The sequence below is a fragment of the Apium graveolens genome, chromosome 5, assembly GCF_009905375.1.
Source record: "Apium graveolens cultivar Ventura chromosome 5, ASM990537v1, whole genome shotgun sequence".
NCBI lineage: Eukaryota > Viridiplantae > Streptophyta > Magnoliopsida > Apiales > Apiaceae > Apium > Apium graveolens.
This window is the reverse complement of record NC_133651.1, coordinates 224,425,204-224,442,979: the sequence shown is the minus strand read 5'-3', so window position 1 is coordinate 224,442,979 and position 17,776 is coordinate 224,425,204. Positions and strand designations below refer to the sequence as shown.

The 17,776-nt window shown below is 33.9% G+C and overlaps 2 protein-coding genes across 5 annotated transcripts; one reads left to right on the top strand and one right to left on the bottom strand.

Annotated features, from left to right (window-relative positions):
• Window positions 1–8,113: 8,113 nt before the first annotated feature.
• Window positions 8,114–15,897, bottom strand: LOC141724884 (uncharacterized). Of its 4 annotated transcripts, none has more exons than XM_074527176.1 (10): window positions 15,740–15,897; window positions 14,533–14,789; window positions 12,771–12,817; window positions 12,348–12,450; window positions 12,101–12,187; window positions 11,091–11,174; window positions 9,919–9,972; window positions 9,400–9,480; window positions 9,190–9,235; window positions 8,114–8,378 (listed from the first exon to the last, which is right to left on the bottom strand). In XM_074527176.1, exons 1-10 carry the CDS (start codon window positions 15,807–15,809, stop codon window positions 8,323–8,325), a joined length of 885 nt encoding a protein of 294 aa, XP_074383277.1. In that variant the 5' UTR covers window positions 15,810–15,897; the 3' UTR covers window positions 8,114–8,322. The 4 variants fall into 4 exon arrangements, with proteins under 4 accessions (XP_074383277.1, XP_074383279.1, XP_074383278.1 ...); XM_074527178.1 differs by having other exon boundaries at window positions 15,746–15,893; XM_074527177.1 differs by having other exon boundaries at window positions 14,533–14,786; window positions 15,740–15,882.
• A 306-nt stretch (window positions 15,898–16,203) lies between these two features.
• Window positions 16,204–16,737, top strand: LOC141660748 (glutathione S-transferase T3-like). The gene has a single exon (XM_074467736.1). The coding sequence runs from the start codon at window positions 16,204–16,206 to the stop codon at window positions 16,735–16,737; it is 534 nt and encodes a 177-aa protein (XP_074323837.1).
• The last annotated feature ends 1,039 nt before the right edge of the window (window positions 16,738–17,776 follow it).

Genomic DNA, 17,776 nt, shown 5'->3' with positions numbered 1-17,776 from the left:
ATTAAGCTTATGGGATCCGTGTGTTCTCAAAACAATTCACATCATTAATAAATTATCAACTCCTTTGTTAAAAAACAAACCACCTCATGAGTTATTGTAAAACTCTGGACGTGGATATTAACATTTAAAAATCTGTGGGTGCTTAGCTTTTTCTTATAACCCCGCACCTTTTTCTGACTAGGGCCGTCAAACGGATAATTCGGATACGGATCTGCCTATATTCGTATCCGGATCCGAATTCGAAAATTTGTATCCGTATCCGTATCTGAATCCGGAAATATTTAAAGAATAATATCTGAATCCGGATCCGACGGATGCTATCCGGATACGGATAATATCTGGATCCGAATCTGATTTTCCATCAGATTTTTTATTTTATATTAAAAATTCAAAAAAATTGAAAAAAAATTACAGTAAAAGTTAAAATTTCATTTTTAAAAATTTAAATAAGAATTAAAGAGATTTAATCCAATTTAATTTATTTAAAAATTAATTTTTATTTATCTTTTCAATATATTTGTTATCTTTAAATTGTTGAAATCAACTGATTTTTTTTATATATGTCAATACTGTTTTTACAATTATAGAAAATTTGTATAAAAATAATATTTAAATATATATATATATATATATATGCGTGTGTATATATTTATATACACATACACATACTATAAATCTAATATAATAAATTTTAAATTATATAAATATTTAAATATAATAAATTTATTCGGATTCGGATATTATCGGATACGAATATGCCTATATCCGTATCCGTATCCTCAATCGTCGGATTCGAATACGGATAATATCCGCTTTGTTTCGGATACGGATAATATCCGCTTTATTCGGATACGAATGCGGATTTTTCGGACGAATATCGGATTTTTCGAATTTTTTTGACAGCCCTACTTCTGACAATATGGGTAACTTTATAACAACTACTACAACACTTTGGACCAAAATTGAACCTCTCTTCAACTCCAATTTGATTCAAATTTCAGTCCAAATTATAAAATATTTTTTTTTAATATTTTAAGCTTTTATATTAAAAAAATATTTCATTCTTGTATGATATTAAATTTTATCTTAATATTTGATTATTACTATTATTAATTAAATGTATTCTTTTAAATATAAAATTAATAACAAGTAATATAATTCTAATTAAACTTTAAATATATATTAAAAATAGTAAACACATTTATTTATATTTTATTATAAATATATTAATAAAAAACATTACATTCAAATAAGAAAAGTATAAATATTAATTAAATATTAAAACATGGTTAATTAATACTAATTTCCAGAATTAGTATATATTCTTCCCACAAATGCTCAATTAGTACATTTTCAAGCATAGTATGAGCCTCCTTATTTCTAATTTAAGAAATACAAGCATTTTAATTTAGTTATGTTTTAGTATTTTATTAATATAAAATTATAAATAAATAATAATGAATTCAAATATTAGTTAATTATATTTATAAATATCCAAAATAAAAAATTATATGTAATAAACTAAAAAAAAGTTAAAAACTACTATTTTAATCTTGGTCCAAATTTGAACGTGTCACTCCAAATTATTCATCGGTCCAAATTTGGACAGAGAGATCTAAGACACATAAATTTAAATAGAAATGTGTTCAAATTTGGACCTTTAGAATTGCTCTCAAGTCTTTCTCTGCTACCCACCAGGTGAAAAAGACTATAAATTGATGAATTTAATGTTGATTGTTAATCTGAATTATATTATAAATGGCTGTTTATTTTGTCTGATTTTCTTAGCACTAGTACTGGTCGTGTGTGACTGGGTCAAGTCAGTAGTTGAGTAGTTGTAGGATCGAGTTTAGTGGGTGAGGTGCAGTAGGAGTCTGTTACTTCTGTTCCTGTTTCTTAGCATATGCACGTTAATGTAAGTCAGTATATATTTGATATTAAGCAATGAATAAACAGCAGCGAGTTTGTCGTGCATGAGTTATTTCTTCTCTGAACAGTTTATATTAAAACACATAACATATATATATAATCTGTGAGTAAGAATCCTAGAATTGGTATCAGAGCCTGGTGAGAAGGTGAATGCCAAAGTACATGCCAAGAATGACGACACTGGAGATAAGTAAGGCGAAAAGTGGTTCATTTGGACTGAATTACCCAATGCTGACGAAAGAAAATTACACAGCTTGGGCGATGAAAATGATGGTGTTCATGCAGGCGCATGGGGTGTGGGAGGCTGTGGAACCCAGCGATCCCAAAGCAGCGAAAGATGAAAAAATGGATAAGGTAGCCTTGGCCATGATATACCAAGGCATATCAGAGGAGATGCTACTCTCACTTGCAGCAAAAAGGACCTCCAAGGAAGCATGGGATGCTCTTAAAATAATGTGTCAAGGAGCCGATCGAGTGAAGGCAGCAAGGGTACAAACGATGAAGGCAGAGTTTGAAACACTCAGTATGAAAGATAGCGAACAAATTGATGACTATTGTATGAAATTAAATGGGCTGGTCACTAATATAAGAGCACTGGGTGAAGAAGTAACTGAATCATATGTCGTTAAAAAATTGTTGAGATCAGTTCCAGCAAAATTCCTCCAGATCGCGTCCACCATTGAACAGTTCGGAAACCTGGACACAATGTCTGTAGAGGAAGCTGTTGCTTCTCTGAAGGCGCATGAAGAAAGGGTGAAAGGAAAATCAGAAACGGGTGGAGGACAACTACTACTTACAGAAGAGGAATGGAATAAAAGAGAAGGTGAAGTTAAGAAGCTGTTACTTACCAAGGAAGAATGGCAAAGACGGAAAAACAACAATGATACAGGTGGAAGTCAGAGACGGAGGGGAGGAAGAGATAAGAGCAGAATTCAGTGCTATAACTGTGGTATCTATGGACATTTCGCAGCTGAGTATCGCAGACCAAGGAAAAATAAAGAAACAAGGCAAGAGGTGAACATGATGCGTGTGGAAGACGAAGAACCAGCCTTATTACTTGCCAAACATGACAAAGAAGAAGGGGACGTAATGTTGTTAAACGAAAAACAAGTAACGCCTGCCCTCTTGACAGAATATGATCGAAAACAAGCTGAATCCAACTTGTGGTATCTCGACAATGGAGCAAGCAATCATATGACGGGTTACAAATCAAAATTTTCAGAATTAAACGAAGAAATCACTGGCCTTGTGCGTTTTGGAGACGGCTCAACGGTGCAAATCAAAGGAAAAGGTTCAATTACTTTCCGGTGCAAAAATGGAGAGGAACGCATCTTACATGAGGTATATTATATTCCTGATCTTTGCAGTAATATTATTAGCTTGGGACAATTATCTGAAAGGGGAAATAAGGTAGTACTAAAAGGTGATTATTTATGGGTTTTTGATAAATGTGAGAAACTCCTTATGAAAGTGAAAAGGTCTCCAAACAGATTATATAAGTTGTTGATGGAATCTGTTAAACCAAAATGCTTACTGTCGAGTACAGACGAGATTGCACACCTGTGGCACTTACGCCTTGGGCACGTAAACTACAGGGCTATGATGTTGATGTCAAAAGACCATATGGTAAGAGGAATGCCGAGAATTAATCTGTGCAAAAATGTGTGTGATGGCTGTTTAATGGGAAAGCAGGCAAGAAAACAATTCCCATCCCAAAGCAGTTACTGTGCAACACATATTTTGGATTTAGTCCATGGAGATCTTTGTGGGCCTATAACACCACAAACTGCTTCTGGAAACAAATACTTTTTTTTACTTGTTAATGATTACAGCAGATACATGTGGGTGTATTTGTTAAAAGGCAAGGATGACGCACTAAATGCATTCAAGAATTTCTGTGCTATGGTGGGAAACAAGCCGGGTAAGAAAGTGAAGGTTTTCAGAACTGATCGCGGAGGTGAATTCTGTTCAAATGAATTCAAAGCTTACTGTGAAGGAAATGGGATCGAGAGACACTACACTGCACCTTATACGCCCCAGCAGAATGGGATTGTTGAAAGACGTAACAGAACTGTAGTGGAGATGGCTCGCAGCTGCATGAAGGAGATGAATATTCCCTCGAAATTGTGGGGTGAGGCGATTAGACATGCAGTGTACTTGTTGAACAGGTTACCCACTCGAGCATTGTCTGGACAGACTCCATTTGAAGCATGGTTCGAGGAAAAGCCAAACATTGGACATGTCCGTGTGTTTGGGTGTATCGTTCATATGAAGGTACCAAGCATTCATACTGGAAAGCTGGACGACAGGAGTATGAAGGTGGTTAATTTGGGGAAGGAGCCCGGAACTAAAGCCTATCGTCTATACGATCCAGTGAAAAATAAGGTTCATGTAAGCAGGGATGTGGTATTTGAAGAAGACAAAAGGTGGGCATGGAGCGATCAAGGTGAATTCTCCCGCGACAATGTAGAATCAAACGTATTTGATGTCCCAGAGATGAATGGAGCCAGTAAAGAAACCACACACGAATCAGATGCAGAGGAGAGTACTGAGAATGATCATGATGTTAGCCACACACCGGAGCAGTCTGATGCAGAAACCAGTACAGAACATGACTCGAATCAAAGCTCTACACCAGTACTAAATACACCAGTGTCAAGTCCCTCAACTGCAGAAGTCAACAGTGAGAATTATGATGGAAGTGAGCCTCCAAGAAAATTCAGAAGTATAGCAGATTTATATAACAACACAGAGCTCGTCGAACTAGACGAAGAGCTGCTCTTGATGGGGGTTGATGAGCCTACAAGTTACAAGCAGGAAAACAAGGAAGCGGAGTGGAAAGCAGCCATGATGCAAGAAATGGAATTCATAGAAAGAAATAAAACTTGGCATTTGACTGAACTTCCTAAGGGACATAAAGCTATCGGTCTTAAATGGATTTACAAGCTCAAACGGGATGCTGATGGAAATATTGTAAAACATAAAGCAAGGCTCGTCGCGAGAGGTTATGTTCAAGAGCAAGGAGTTGACTTCGATGAAATTTTTGCTCCTGTAACACGCATTGAAACAGTTCGTCTCTTACTAGCTTTGGCTGCCTGGAACAGTTGGAAAGTACATCATCTAGATGTTAAAACGGCTTTCTTGAATGGGGAGATACACGAGGAAGTGTATGTAAGTCAGCCGGAGGGATTTGAACGAAAAGGAAAGGAACATCTTGTCTACAAATTGGCCAAAGCATTGTATGGCCTAAGACAAGCACCCCGTGCCTGGTATGCAAAGCTTAACGAGTGTCTTGAAAGCTTAGACTTTGTAAGATGTCCATATGAACACGCTGTCTACATAAGAAAGAACGGTGATGATGTGATTATTGTCGGAGTATACGTGGATGATCTTTTGATTACAAGTTCAAAGGCAACAGTTGTTGAAGATTTCAAGAAGCAGATGAGTAGCAGATTCGAAATGACAGATTTGGGAGAGTTGAGCTATTACTTGGGGATAGAGGTTCAACAAGGAAATGGATTTACAGAGCTTAAGCAAGCTGGATATGCGAGAAAGATTCTTGAGAAGGCTGGTATGGCAAGTTGTAACGCCTCAAAATATCCCATGGATCCAAGTCTACAAATGAGTAAAGATGAAGGTGGGAAAAGAGTGAATGCCACTGATTATAAGAGCCTGGTCGGGTGCTTGAGATACCTGGTTCACACCAGGCCGGACATCTCCTACGCTGTAGGAATAGTTAGTAGGTATATGGAATAACCTACGGTTCTTCACTTGGATGCTGTGAAACGTATCATTAGATACATAAAAGGCACGATTCACTACGGGTTAGTATATTCGAAAGGCAGCGGAAATCATTTACTAACAGGGTTCTCAGACAGTGATTTGGCAGGCCATGTGGATGATAGGAAAAGCACAAGTGGCATGGTGTTCTATCTAAACGAAAGCATGATTACTTGGGTATCGCAAAAGCAAAGGTGCGTGGCCTTGTCGTCATGTGAAGCGGAGTTCATGGCTGCCACAGCGACTGCATGTCAGGATATTTGGCTCAGGAATGTCTTAAGTCAGATAACAGGCAAGTACATTGGTCCTGTAACTATTTACATCGACAACAAATCAGCCATAGACTTGGCAAGGAATCCGGTCTTTCATGGACGCAATAAACATATCGACATACGTTACCATTTTATAAGACAATGCGTAGAACGAGGAGAGGTGGTACTCAAGCATGTTAGCAGCGAAGGACAGAGAGCTGATGTTCTAACTAAAGCCCTGGTGACAGTCAAGTTTGAACGAATGCGAAGTTTGTTGGGAGTCAAGAATTTGTCAGAATATAATTCAGATTAAGGGGGAGAAATGTTGATTGTTAATCTGAATTATATTATAAATGGCTGTTTATTTTGTCTGATTTTCTTAGCACTAGTACTGGTCGTGTGTGACTGGGTCAAGTCAGTAGTTGAGTAGTTGTAGGATCGAGTTTAGTAGGTGAGGTGCAGTAGGAGTCTGTTACTTCTGTTCCTGTTTCTTAGCATATGCACGTTTATGTAAGTCAGTATATATTTGATATTAAGCAATGAATAAACAGCAGCGAGTTTGTCGTGCATGAGTTGTTTCTTCTCTGAACAGTTTATATTAAAACACATAACATATATATATATAATCTGTGAGTAAGAATCCTAGATTTAATCACCACACAAGAGTTCACTTCATGTGATGTGGTGTTTCAAGAGTTCATATTTCCCTTTCATTTGAAATCGTCTGAAAATTATATGCAGCCCACTCCACCATCTATGCTGACTCAGTTACCAATTTTAGCTGATGATATATTATATGTGTCATACACCTTCCACACATAAACATACATCCTCACCCACCCTACAATTTGATCACGACTTTCCTCGGTCTTCAAACGTGTCACCTTTGTTCCTGTTCGACGTTCCACTCCTAATTTTTAAATCGGCCCCTCCTAATTTTTCGCTCAACATCCGTCACTGCTCGTGTTCAATCTAGTTGGCTAAAAGACTTTCAAATCAATACTACCACAAAACCTATTAGCAGGCTGGTTGTTTTAATCATGTGCCTCATGGAGTCAAGTGTGAGTCATTATAGCAACTCCAACCAAACCCGAGTGCTATTTTGGAGGACGTGCCGTGGATCCTCTTTGTTTTTTCTTGGAGTGTAATAAAATAGCCCAAAAATAAATTGGACCTATCAAATGGTGGACTTAGATTTTGCACCGGAGTGAGTTGGACATCTTTTCGTAAAAACCAATTTTTACTTATATGATATGTAAATGGATCTTAAAAGAGTTGAACTTTGGCTCTTGCATTAAACATGCTTTTAGATTTAGGAAAAAAAGATGCTCTTAGAGCAAGTTCAATAGTGTTTTAAATTCTGATAAAAAAAATAGTGTCTTAAATTGTTATCGTGAACTAAAATCTTAGACATTTTGGATAATTAGGACAACATCCATCACATGCATGTCTTATTTCAATTTTTCAATAAAAAAATTACTTTTTTTTTGCACAAATCATCTCTCTCATTTTTTCCATTCGCTCCAAATATAATTCAAATATAATATATTTTTTTAACAATAAGACACGATATAAGGCATTATTATTATAATGCATACATGAGAATATTATCCTAAATTACTAGGATATTATATTTTATAATATTTTTGAGACATCTTTTAAAACACTCTTGAATTTGCTCTCCAGTCGTTAAGTAATCAGACTATTCTTGGCTCATGCTACAGCTGTGTATTCTCAGGGAACATTATCGCCTTCTCCTAATTTGGAAAAGGTTGTCACTTTCAATATATTCTGCATTCTCTTCCAATTAAAGCTTTATATTTGCTTGTTTTCATAAGCTGTTATGAATATATTTGTAGATTCAATCTTGATACACTAGTCTATCTTAATAATCTATACACGATTACACATTTTTTCAAACTACAAAGTCAAAGAGAAGACTAGAACAATTTTATAGCTTTGAATAAAAAACAAGTGGGATTGGGTACGTTTTATTTGGTTTTTATCTCTAAAAGCTGAAAGCTGTTGATAACTTTAGGGAACTATATCACAAAAATTAATCAGTAAGACTAATATTATAATCCTAATTCAACAAACAGCATCAAGATTTAAAGATAGATGTGCCAAGAGTCCTATATGATCTAGCCGAGGGATGATGGGAGAAAAAATAATCTCAAAATGTTTAAAGCAATTGCATTGTGATACATTAATACTGTATTGACTATTTGTTTTTCGGTATCGGTATGAGAGTACTTGGCTTTTTCACTCGGAGCTTTACTAATGCTCGCGACTGTAGAGGACAAATTATATACTTTTAAAAAGCTGTACATCAGTATTGTTAGGCAATCTTCTGTAAAGATGACTACAGTTTTGTATCAGAGATGAGCCGAACTTCGAACAGATTCCCTTCTCCATCAACTGCATTCAAAAACTTTGGTGGCTTAGTTCTAGAAATATGATGGAAAATATTCATTTTTGTGCTATTACTCCTCTCATCTATAAGGTATATCTAGGAGACTAGGACATACTTGGTACAGTACAGCTTCCAACAAAAAACAAAAAGAATTGATATTCTCGTGACTGAGAATGAATATCAGTTAGTACATGAGAGGTTACTACTTTTTCAACTTCTTAAAAATTAAAATGTATATCCAACACACCAATATATACAATATACAAGTTTTCTTACAGTTCTAGAATATATACTAAAAAATATGTACATAAACACTTTTACGTCAAGAAATTACTTATAAATACGATAACATTGTTTCTTTTTATGAATATCTTCCAAAAAACGAAGATTACAACGACCGAATAAAGACAACTATGATTATCACGAATTATTTTAAAGTTATTAGACAAGAAAATCTATCTTAAATTAGTATCAAAAAATATTTTATACCAATTTTCTGAAAAAATATAATTATCAAGATAGAGTGTTACTAAATTTTAATATTGATCCCCACTTGGGACCAAGATTTCTTTATGAAATTAGAGAGATTATCACTTTCAAGAGTATTAATTTAGAGGGGTGGTTCTACTGTAGTTAGTACAAATATTAATGCGAGTTTTCTTTCCTTTTCTCTTTGAATTTTTAATTTGTTATAGAAACTTAACGTTAATTAATATGATCTATATGAACTTTTTTAGAGGGAACTGATATTTGGCTTAAAGGACCATGAAAAAAATATTCAGAAGTTTTCTATGTACAAGAGCATTCAGTACTTACCAACTTCAGCTGAGATACCTGGTCCAAAGAAGGAAGCAAACTTTGCCTACACGTGAAATCGTTATTACATAAGGTTACTAGCTGATATATTCTTTAATGGTATGTATTGGAATTTAATAAGAAATCTGCAGACTTGGGGAATCATGAACGGAACAGCCTCTTTGTATATTACGAAGATGATTAAGCAAACATGGACCAAATATCTGTTACCTGTCTCTTCTCAAAATCAGATAATTGCAGGTCTTTTGCTTCAAAAACTAATACTAAACAGTATCTACCATCTCCCGTGACCTAGGATAGCAAAACCAGATAGGCAGAATTAGAAAATATCATGTCATATATATGGGGCATGACACAAGTTCTCTTGACAATCTAATGATCAAGGAGCAAAGTATTCCAAGGCTATTAGAGCAACTAAAATATAAGATACGTTTGATGTTAATAACAGATATATAAAATTGGAATTCATTGCTATTAACATTCAGCAAAGGACACTAAAGTTTGGAGAGATCTGTGTTAAATCCATAAATGTATTTTAACACCAAAATAGTTTAAAATCAACTCCAGCCCAACTCTAAAAATTATAGCATCCTAGTATGACACCAAAATTTATATCAAATTCATTGCAAGACCAAAGTTTGGAATTAGCAGTTGCTTGTTTCACATGTACAAGACTATTATACTATTATACTTCTCATTCTTAAAACTAGAGCATGATATACGACATACCTCTTCACGAATCAATTGTAAAGTTGGAGCACTTCTACGCGGGATCCCTGCACCCTAAACATAAAAAAGAAGAGGTGAGGGTGTCAGACATAATGGGTATATATATAAAAGATTATTCATTTTTCATATTGCTACTGTACGAAGGGTTCCTTTCCTCTAATGCTGGTTCATTTCTTCTTCTAATTCGCACAAGGAAAAACTCAACTGTAAAATGTAAAACAGGATCAGGTCGAGCCAACTTGGTTGGCACATCAAGCATATCGGCCTTGAAGTAGATCAAGGTAAAACTCAATCTAAAGAAATAAAACAGGATCAACTCAACTAGAAGTCAATCTAGGTAAAATTTACTAATCTGGAACTCGACTTGCTTAATGCATGAGATGAACTTGAACCCATTTTTTAGGCTCATTATATTTTTCACTCAACTCAAAAGAAAATAAAAATAAAATCCTCAAACTTAATAACCAAAAATTCTAGTCGATTTAAATTAAAGCCTATTATGACGTTTTACTATGTATAACACATTCTGAACTGGACAGTGTTTGGTGCTGAACATAAAATTGGACATTTAACGTTCAGTTTACACATACATTTCTAAAGATCTAGAAATAGGCTAGGAAAGGTTAAAATCCAAGTATGAACATTTAAATTTGATATTTGAGGCAAGGGTTTCTGCAAGAAGAACTATTTCTTATGATACCAATACAGGCATAGATCAACTGCTTTAAGGAACTCAACTAAGCAAAAAGCAAGATATAAAAAACAATCAAGCTACTAATTGGGGTTTGGCAACCGGTAGAAGTTATCACCTATATTATAACAGAAACACTAAAATAATTTATGTATCTGTAGTAATTTACAAACATATTACAACCAAAGTCATGAAAAGAGTAAGTTTCTAGTATTTAACATGATTGATCAATTTGATATTTCAGTTAGTTCTGTAATTAATTAATATCTGGCATCTATAGTTATAATATTCAATATTCATTGTAGTGATTCATTGTAGTCATATATTAACACAACAGCCGCACAAAGTTGCTTGAGTCCTGCATACTACCGCATAAAGTAGAAACTCTGTACAACCTTTATAAAATGCTTAGAATACTCAGTATAAAGCTAACAAATTGGATCAACCTTGCGAAAGGAGAAAGAGAGTGAGAGCATCATACCAGACCATACTGGAAAATCCGTTTAAGTGCCTCCTCCAAGTGTTGTTCATCACCATACCGGTATCTAATAACATCATCCCTAACCTAGATTACAAACAAAATTTTATACTAATATTCTGTGCTGGTAGCTGATATCAATAGCAGACATGTGCATCCATAAGAACTAGAAACATCCAATTACAAGACATTCATTTATTTAGGTATAAGTAGGTTGGAACCTCCTAAAAGATAAATAATCCATTTAGTGGCTTCTCTTGAAATATTTAAGGTGAATATTTGGTTCGAGCTTTAATCCCCCAGCTCCAAGTTCCAAATTTTAATATTTGACACCAAGTAAGAATAATGTCAAAATTCATACATATCCTCTCACGTCCCCAAAGACGTGGAGTGATTCACTCTTCAATCCCAAATAATTGACTTTTTAAGTGCTTAAAGTTTTAGTCACTTCTCCCAACACCATATGGTTTTGGGACAATAAGTCATCTAACAACTCTGATATTGTGGCATATGTCTAAACTATAAACGAGAAGCATGCAAGCATGAAACATGAACTGGGTTTAAGTTCCACTACTAGGAGTTTTACTGAATAATTATTTCTAATTAAGATTAAGACATTCATATATGATTTACTAATGGTATAGAAAAGGGAGATTCTTAAGTTTGCAGTTGCTGCCAAGTCACCCATCACACGTTTACTTCCTGCAAAATAATAGGTTCCCAGTAAAGAATTGGAATCTTGTTGGATTCCACAAGATGGGGTGTTCGGTAATCTACAGGGTTGGGAGAAAATTTGGAGAGGGGGCAACCAATTAGGCAGAAAGAGGTCCTTTCGATCCAAACCTAGCAATTGACTGGTAGGAAATCCCAAACTCTTGAGTCCTGGCCCTTTGACTAAAAAGACGGTAATTCACCATTTCTAGATCAGATATTTTCTGAATTTGCAATCGGACAGGAGAAGGGAGGATTGTGGCCAAAACTTGTGTTATATTTTCGCACCTAAGAAGGTATACCTGCTTAAGGATTGAAGTGGCGCATTTCTCCCTTATTGTCTGAGCATCAGCATAAGTCACGCATGGAACTGGTTTAAGCTCTGCATACTGCAAAATAAATTTCATGTTCAGATTAGTGCAGGGATAAGTAGTGAAAGAATTGAATAGAACAAGCACAACCAGGATAAAAAATGATTTCTACAATTGAGAAAGCCTATGAGGCACACACTTCATTAACTTAAATACTATTGAAACAGGATAACAGCACCTTAAGAGCCATGCCTATAATTGCAAGAGGAAATCCATAAGTTAGCATTATTGCAGACCATTCAGATCCAGGAAGGATGTTGAAGTATGCTCCAAAACCATATCTGTCGATTTTATGCAAATAACATTACATATTATATCTTCTTAATGTTCAAAGCATGAAAGAGGACAAAAAAGAAGAGCATTCATCTGTATTTAAATTGTTCTTGATAATATCTCAAGAAGAATTAGTAACAAGAACATGATAATTTTCGATAATGGATCTCTCAAAGATCACAAATGTCCTAATATTCAAATGTCTACAGACTAAAAAAACCTTTGTAACAAGGGTTAAAATGTTGTTCAAAAACTGGACATTCCCTCTGTTTCCCACAAATAACTAAAATGAGAAAATTTGGTTATAATCACAGTGATTATTACTCACCCCAGGAGTGAAACTCCACCATATAGTCCAATAACACCGAAAGAAACCTGCACAAAGTAAGCAAAAACAGGTGTGATATCCTTGGGCATATCACATACATGGCTTAAGAGTTATGTACAAACAAAAAATGATACAACAGCCAGTTTTGGTTGGGACACGTGACTTTTGACTTAAAATATGTACAAGTGATTTTTAACTTAAAATATGTAAATAAGGAAATCAATACTTATAAGTTAGTGTTTGACAAGTCATTAAATTTTGCACTAAATTTAATTAAACCAGAAAAATTGTTAAATACTTTTATACTAAGTCGTGAATTTTAAATTATAAAAATATTTAAAATATATATATTAATATTAAAATTAATAAAGAAGTGAGAAAATCAAAATATGTTGGGAAAAAGTATATCAATAATAACTTTCTAATTATTCATGTATAAGTTGTTCCTATAGGTCGAGAAACACTGCCCAGCAAGTGTTGTTCAACATAGACAATTCACGCCTAATGGACCTAACTTGTAAACTAGTAGTAAAAAAATCAGACAATTAATAATTTCACTATAGGAACACAAACACGCCCCTTATAAGACTTTGGGCATATAACAAGTATTGTAGACAATTCACTGCTAATAGACCTAACTTGTAAACTTGTAGTAAAAAAGATTCAGACAATTAATAATTTCATTATAGGAACACAGTCTGCGTCTTTGTAGATTGAAATTCGAATTGAACAAAAATTATATTATAATATACACTATAATATTGTACTTAAAAATGTTATAATTTTATTAAATGTCACATTATGGCGGTGCCATTTTTCTATGACATGCTAAGCAAATTAAGTTATGTGAAATTTTGTTATGGCAGAGATTTTACATTCTCATTTGAACAGTGGCGGATCCAGAAAAATACAAAATTGAGACCTAAATCAAGTTAATTTTTTTACCCGATTGAGATATTTATACATTAAAATGTTCAAAAAATAAGTTATATCAATGTATTCCAAAATTTAATAAAGTTTACATATTACAAAACAATTTTTTTAATACCATTAGGAATTTTTTTTACAAAAGCAATATATTAGTAATATAATTGTATTTTTTATATAAATTATATAGAATATATTAGTAATATAATTTAATTTTATTTAGAGTGTTTTTAATGTGACAAATAATATATTACAAAGCCAAAATTACGATTTAACATTAGATATATATACATGTCAAAATAGAACAAAAGTTTAAGATACAACATATAGTATACAAATTTCTAATTTTAATTAAATATTTACATTTTTAATTTTTAATAAGGGATTGAATTGTAGTGAAAAATTTTAAAATTTATATAACTATATGAATATAACAATAGAAAATTAAGTTACAAAAGAAGTAAATTATAAATCTTCAAAAAAATAATTACATGAGACCGTTTCTTTTTTAAATTTTAGCAAGGGCTAAAAAGATTTACTATTAAATTTACTCTAATCCTAGTTGGATTATATTCCCACTAGCCCAAATCTAACTTGGCCACATTTTGAGTATGAGCGGACACTTATACATATCAGCAGCCACACTTATACATATGAGCGGACACTTATCTTATAAGGGTCGTATTCCAACGAGAACCAACTTCAAATGAAAAATGACCAAAAAATTTGGTGATTAGTGCGTAGGAATTTAATTTACAAGTTAAGTTATATAATTTGATTTATTTATATATAAATAAGCATTGGTGAGCGAGCGAAAAGGGATAATATCAAGTACCTTGGCAAGAGAGAATTCTTGGTCGGTGACGAGTGGAGACTTATCATTGACGACCACGGGTGAAGCAGGTTGAGTTGAATCAGCTGCTCTTGAAATGAAATTACCATGTTTGTTTTTATGATGATGATGATTTAGAAGCGGTAGCTGAGCATTGAACAAGGCAGAGCTGGAGGTATGAGAAAGCCTTGTTAACGACACAATACGATGATGATGGTGATTGCATATTATAGTGGCTCCTCCTCCAACATGGGCTGCTGCTGTAGTTGGTGTTGATGTAATCGTCATCAGTATGTAAAAGTATCAGTAGTATGTTTGTTAAAAAGATGATCGTACAGGTATTAGTAGTACATTAAACTAATCAAAAGATGAGGTTCTCATATCACTACACAAGCTAGCTAGTCCACTCACTTTCCTGCCCCTCTTCTTTTGGATAATAGAATATTTTATCCATAAAATTGAAAAATCATTCTGTAATCTACCTCTACTACAATGCATCACTATACCTTATCGGCTAATCTAACACTAAAAACAGGATGATACCAGTATCAAACTGAGATACCAATAATACATAAATATATAATTACAAGAACACAGAAACATAAAACAAATTCACAATTAGACTGTATAGCAAAAGCAGCAGGACTTCGGAAATCGGAACAAACAAGAAACTAGACACGAATAACAATGTTGAGTAACCAGCTCATCTAAAACCTTAAAGGTGTTAGAGAATGACCATTTTCAGGATCTTATATTATTCTAACACTCCCCCTCACTCGAAAGCCCATTTATGGGTCGAAGAGTGGATTAGGGCATAAATTTGTCTTTTGTGTCCCTCATAAATATTGAGAAATATTGGGGGTGACGTGGATCGAACTTGAGTCATCTGCCGGCCTGAGCTCTGATACCATTTCAAGGAACCGTATTTTTTTAATATATTCTGATAGCTTTAAGTACCGGTTAAAATAATCACAGCTAGACTAATCTTCAAGTTCTAGGCTTCCTATAAACTGTGAGTATATCATGCTTCTCAATAATTATACATATTTGATTATTGCATATAACATATAAGCATAAGTAAAAACACTCGTTAGTACAATTACAAATGCAACAATACAAATTTTAAACTAATTCAATCAAATTTACATAAATTGAGTATATTAACACAAAATTGCACCGACAATATGTTAGTGGTGCATGAGAAGAGTACCATCACCAGAGCGGGCATCGAGAAATGTACGAGAATGTGTAGGAGAGGATGAAGTAGAGAGAATCGCCATGGAGAGAGAGAGAGAGCTGCTTGCTGCTGCTAGTTGTTTCTTATCTAGTGTTTGTTTGTGTGATAGGGGGAGTCGCGGTAAATTTATTTGTCGAAGGAAAGGGGTTAGAGCAGCCCCAGCGCGGGGACAGTTGCATACCTAGGGCCACTACAAACGACTTGTCCACTGAATTAGCCGTTGGAGCAAAAAGAAAAGGTGTCCCCGAGGACACTTTCCTGTCCCTGGACAACTTGTTCACTTTCTCTTTTTTTTTATTCTTTAACATGCATATTAACGTATACATAGTAACGTATATAATACCGTTAACATTTCTAAAATTGCTAGCCGTTAAATGTCTACACAAAAATTCTATAAATAGCAGGTCATTTGATTTTTTCTTTACACAACCCACAAAATGAACCCCAAAAATTCCACTTCTTCAAATTCACAAAATCCAAACCCAAATGAGCATGATGAATTTGAAAATTCGCGAGAGATTATTGGTCAGTGGAAATGGAGTGAAGATAAGCTCTTGATTAGTGCATGGTTGAATGTATCGATTGATCCTCTTGTAGGAACAGATCAAAAAGCAGACGCATTTTGGGATCGAATTCGTCAATATTGTGAAGAAAGCAATCCCGGTCTCATCAAGAGAGGAGTTCAAGCTATAAAGAAAAGATGGCAACGAATAAATGAAGGAGCCCAAAGGTATGGATCGTGTTATGATCAAGCTGAGCGAAAAATAGGTAGCGGTTCAAATGTAGACAACATCATCGAATTAGCCCATGAACTACATAAAGCAAGATACAAGAAAAAGTCTAATTTCGACAAGCATTGGAGTGAGCTTCGAAAACAACCTAAGTGGAGAACTCCTTCATCCAGTGGAAGTGCGAAAAGAACTAAATTAAGTGATTCGGGAGCTTATTCGTCATCATCTCGTCATCTTTAATGATGTAACTTTTTTTAATTCAATAATATTTCTTGTTGTACTAGCTTTTTAAATTATTTGATTCTAAATATTCTAAAATAGTTTGATATAATTATTTAAATATAATATACATATATAATTAATAAAATAAATATATTTATGAAAATGTTTTTTTCATTGCTAATTGAATTGAAAAAAAAAAGGAAAAAACAAAGAAAGAAGCAGCTGTCAAAGTGTCCCTGTCCCTTGCGTTGGACAGAAACGGAAACTTTCCTTTAAAGTGTTCAGCAGGCTTACTTGGCAATATGGTGGGGTCAAAAAAAAGGGAAGTTGTCCCTTGGGGCTGCGGATGCTCTTAAATTAATGGGGGACCTATGGAAGTGGTAGATTATCGAGCTGAGGGGGCATCTGTGACGTGGCTTACAGGTCATTGGTCAACCTATTTTCTATCTATTTCAGTCTATGCTTTAACCGGTGGCCTAAAACCCATGCCAATCGCGAATTGTTTACAATATTATATAATTTTTAAATTTAATTTAAAATAAAAAATTTACCTCTAAAATTTATTTATTAGAATTTTTTAATAATATAAATTGATAATAATTTTAAATATACACGTGTATAAATTAGTAAATTTTAGTTTTAAAAAAAATTCTAATTGAAATACACAATTTTATTACTATTTATAGGTGTGTTGATTAAACATAATTATCTTTTAATTAAAAGATAAATTTTAATACACATCAATAATATATGAATTATTTTTAGTTTGGCATACCGACCAAATCCAACTAATTATATTCAGATTTACTTTTTGTTTAATTTATACACACGGATCTACTATCAAATTTTTAATATTTGTTGGATCCCGTTATCACTCTTCTAAACCTACATTATACCTACCAACCAATTAGGTGGACTTTAATTTACTTTAACACATATCAGGAAAGTTCTGTGGAGACCACGTTTTCATCGAAGACGTTGGAGACTAATATGTTCTGCAATCAAAACACTATAAAATATATTATTTTGTGAAGTATGTTTTACGAGTATCACTAAT

Coding starts and splice junctions, on each gene's coding strand:
- LOC141724884 (XM_074527176.1), bottom strand. CDS start 15,809: ATGGCGATTCTCTCTACTTCATCCTCTCCTACACATTCTCGTACATTT. Junction 12,451..12,770: donor GGTGGAGTTTCACTCCTGGG/GTGAGTAATAAT, acceptor TAAAATCGACAG/ATATGGTTTTGGAGCATACT. Junction 12,188..12,347: donor TTATAGGCATGGCTCTTAAG/GTGCTGTTATCC, acceptor TTTATTTTGCAG/TATGCAGAGCTTAAACCAGT.
- LOC141660748 (XM_074467736.1), top strand. CDS start 16,204: ATGAACCCCAAAAATTCCACTTCTTCAAATTCACAAAATCCAAACCCA.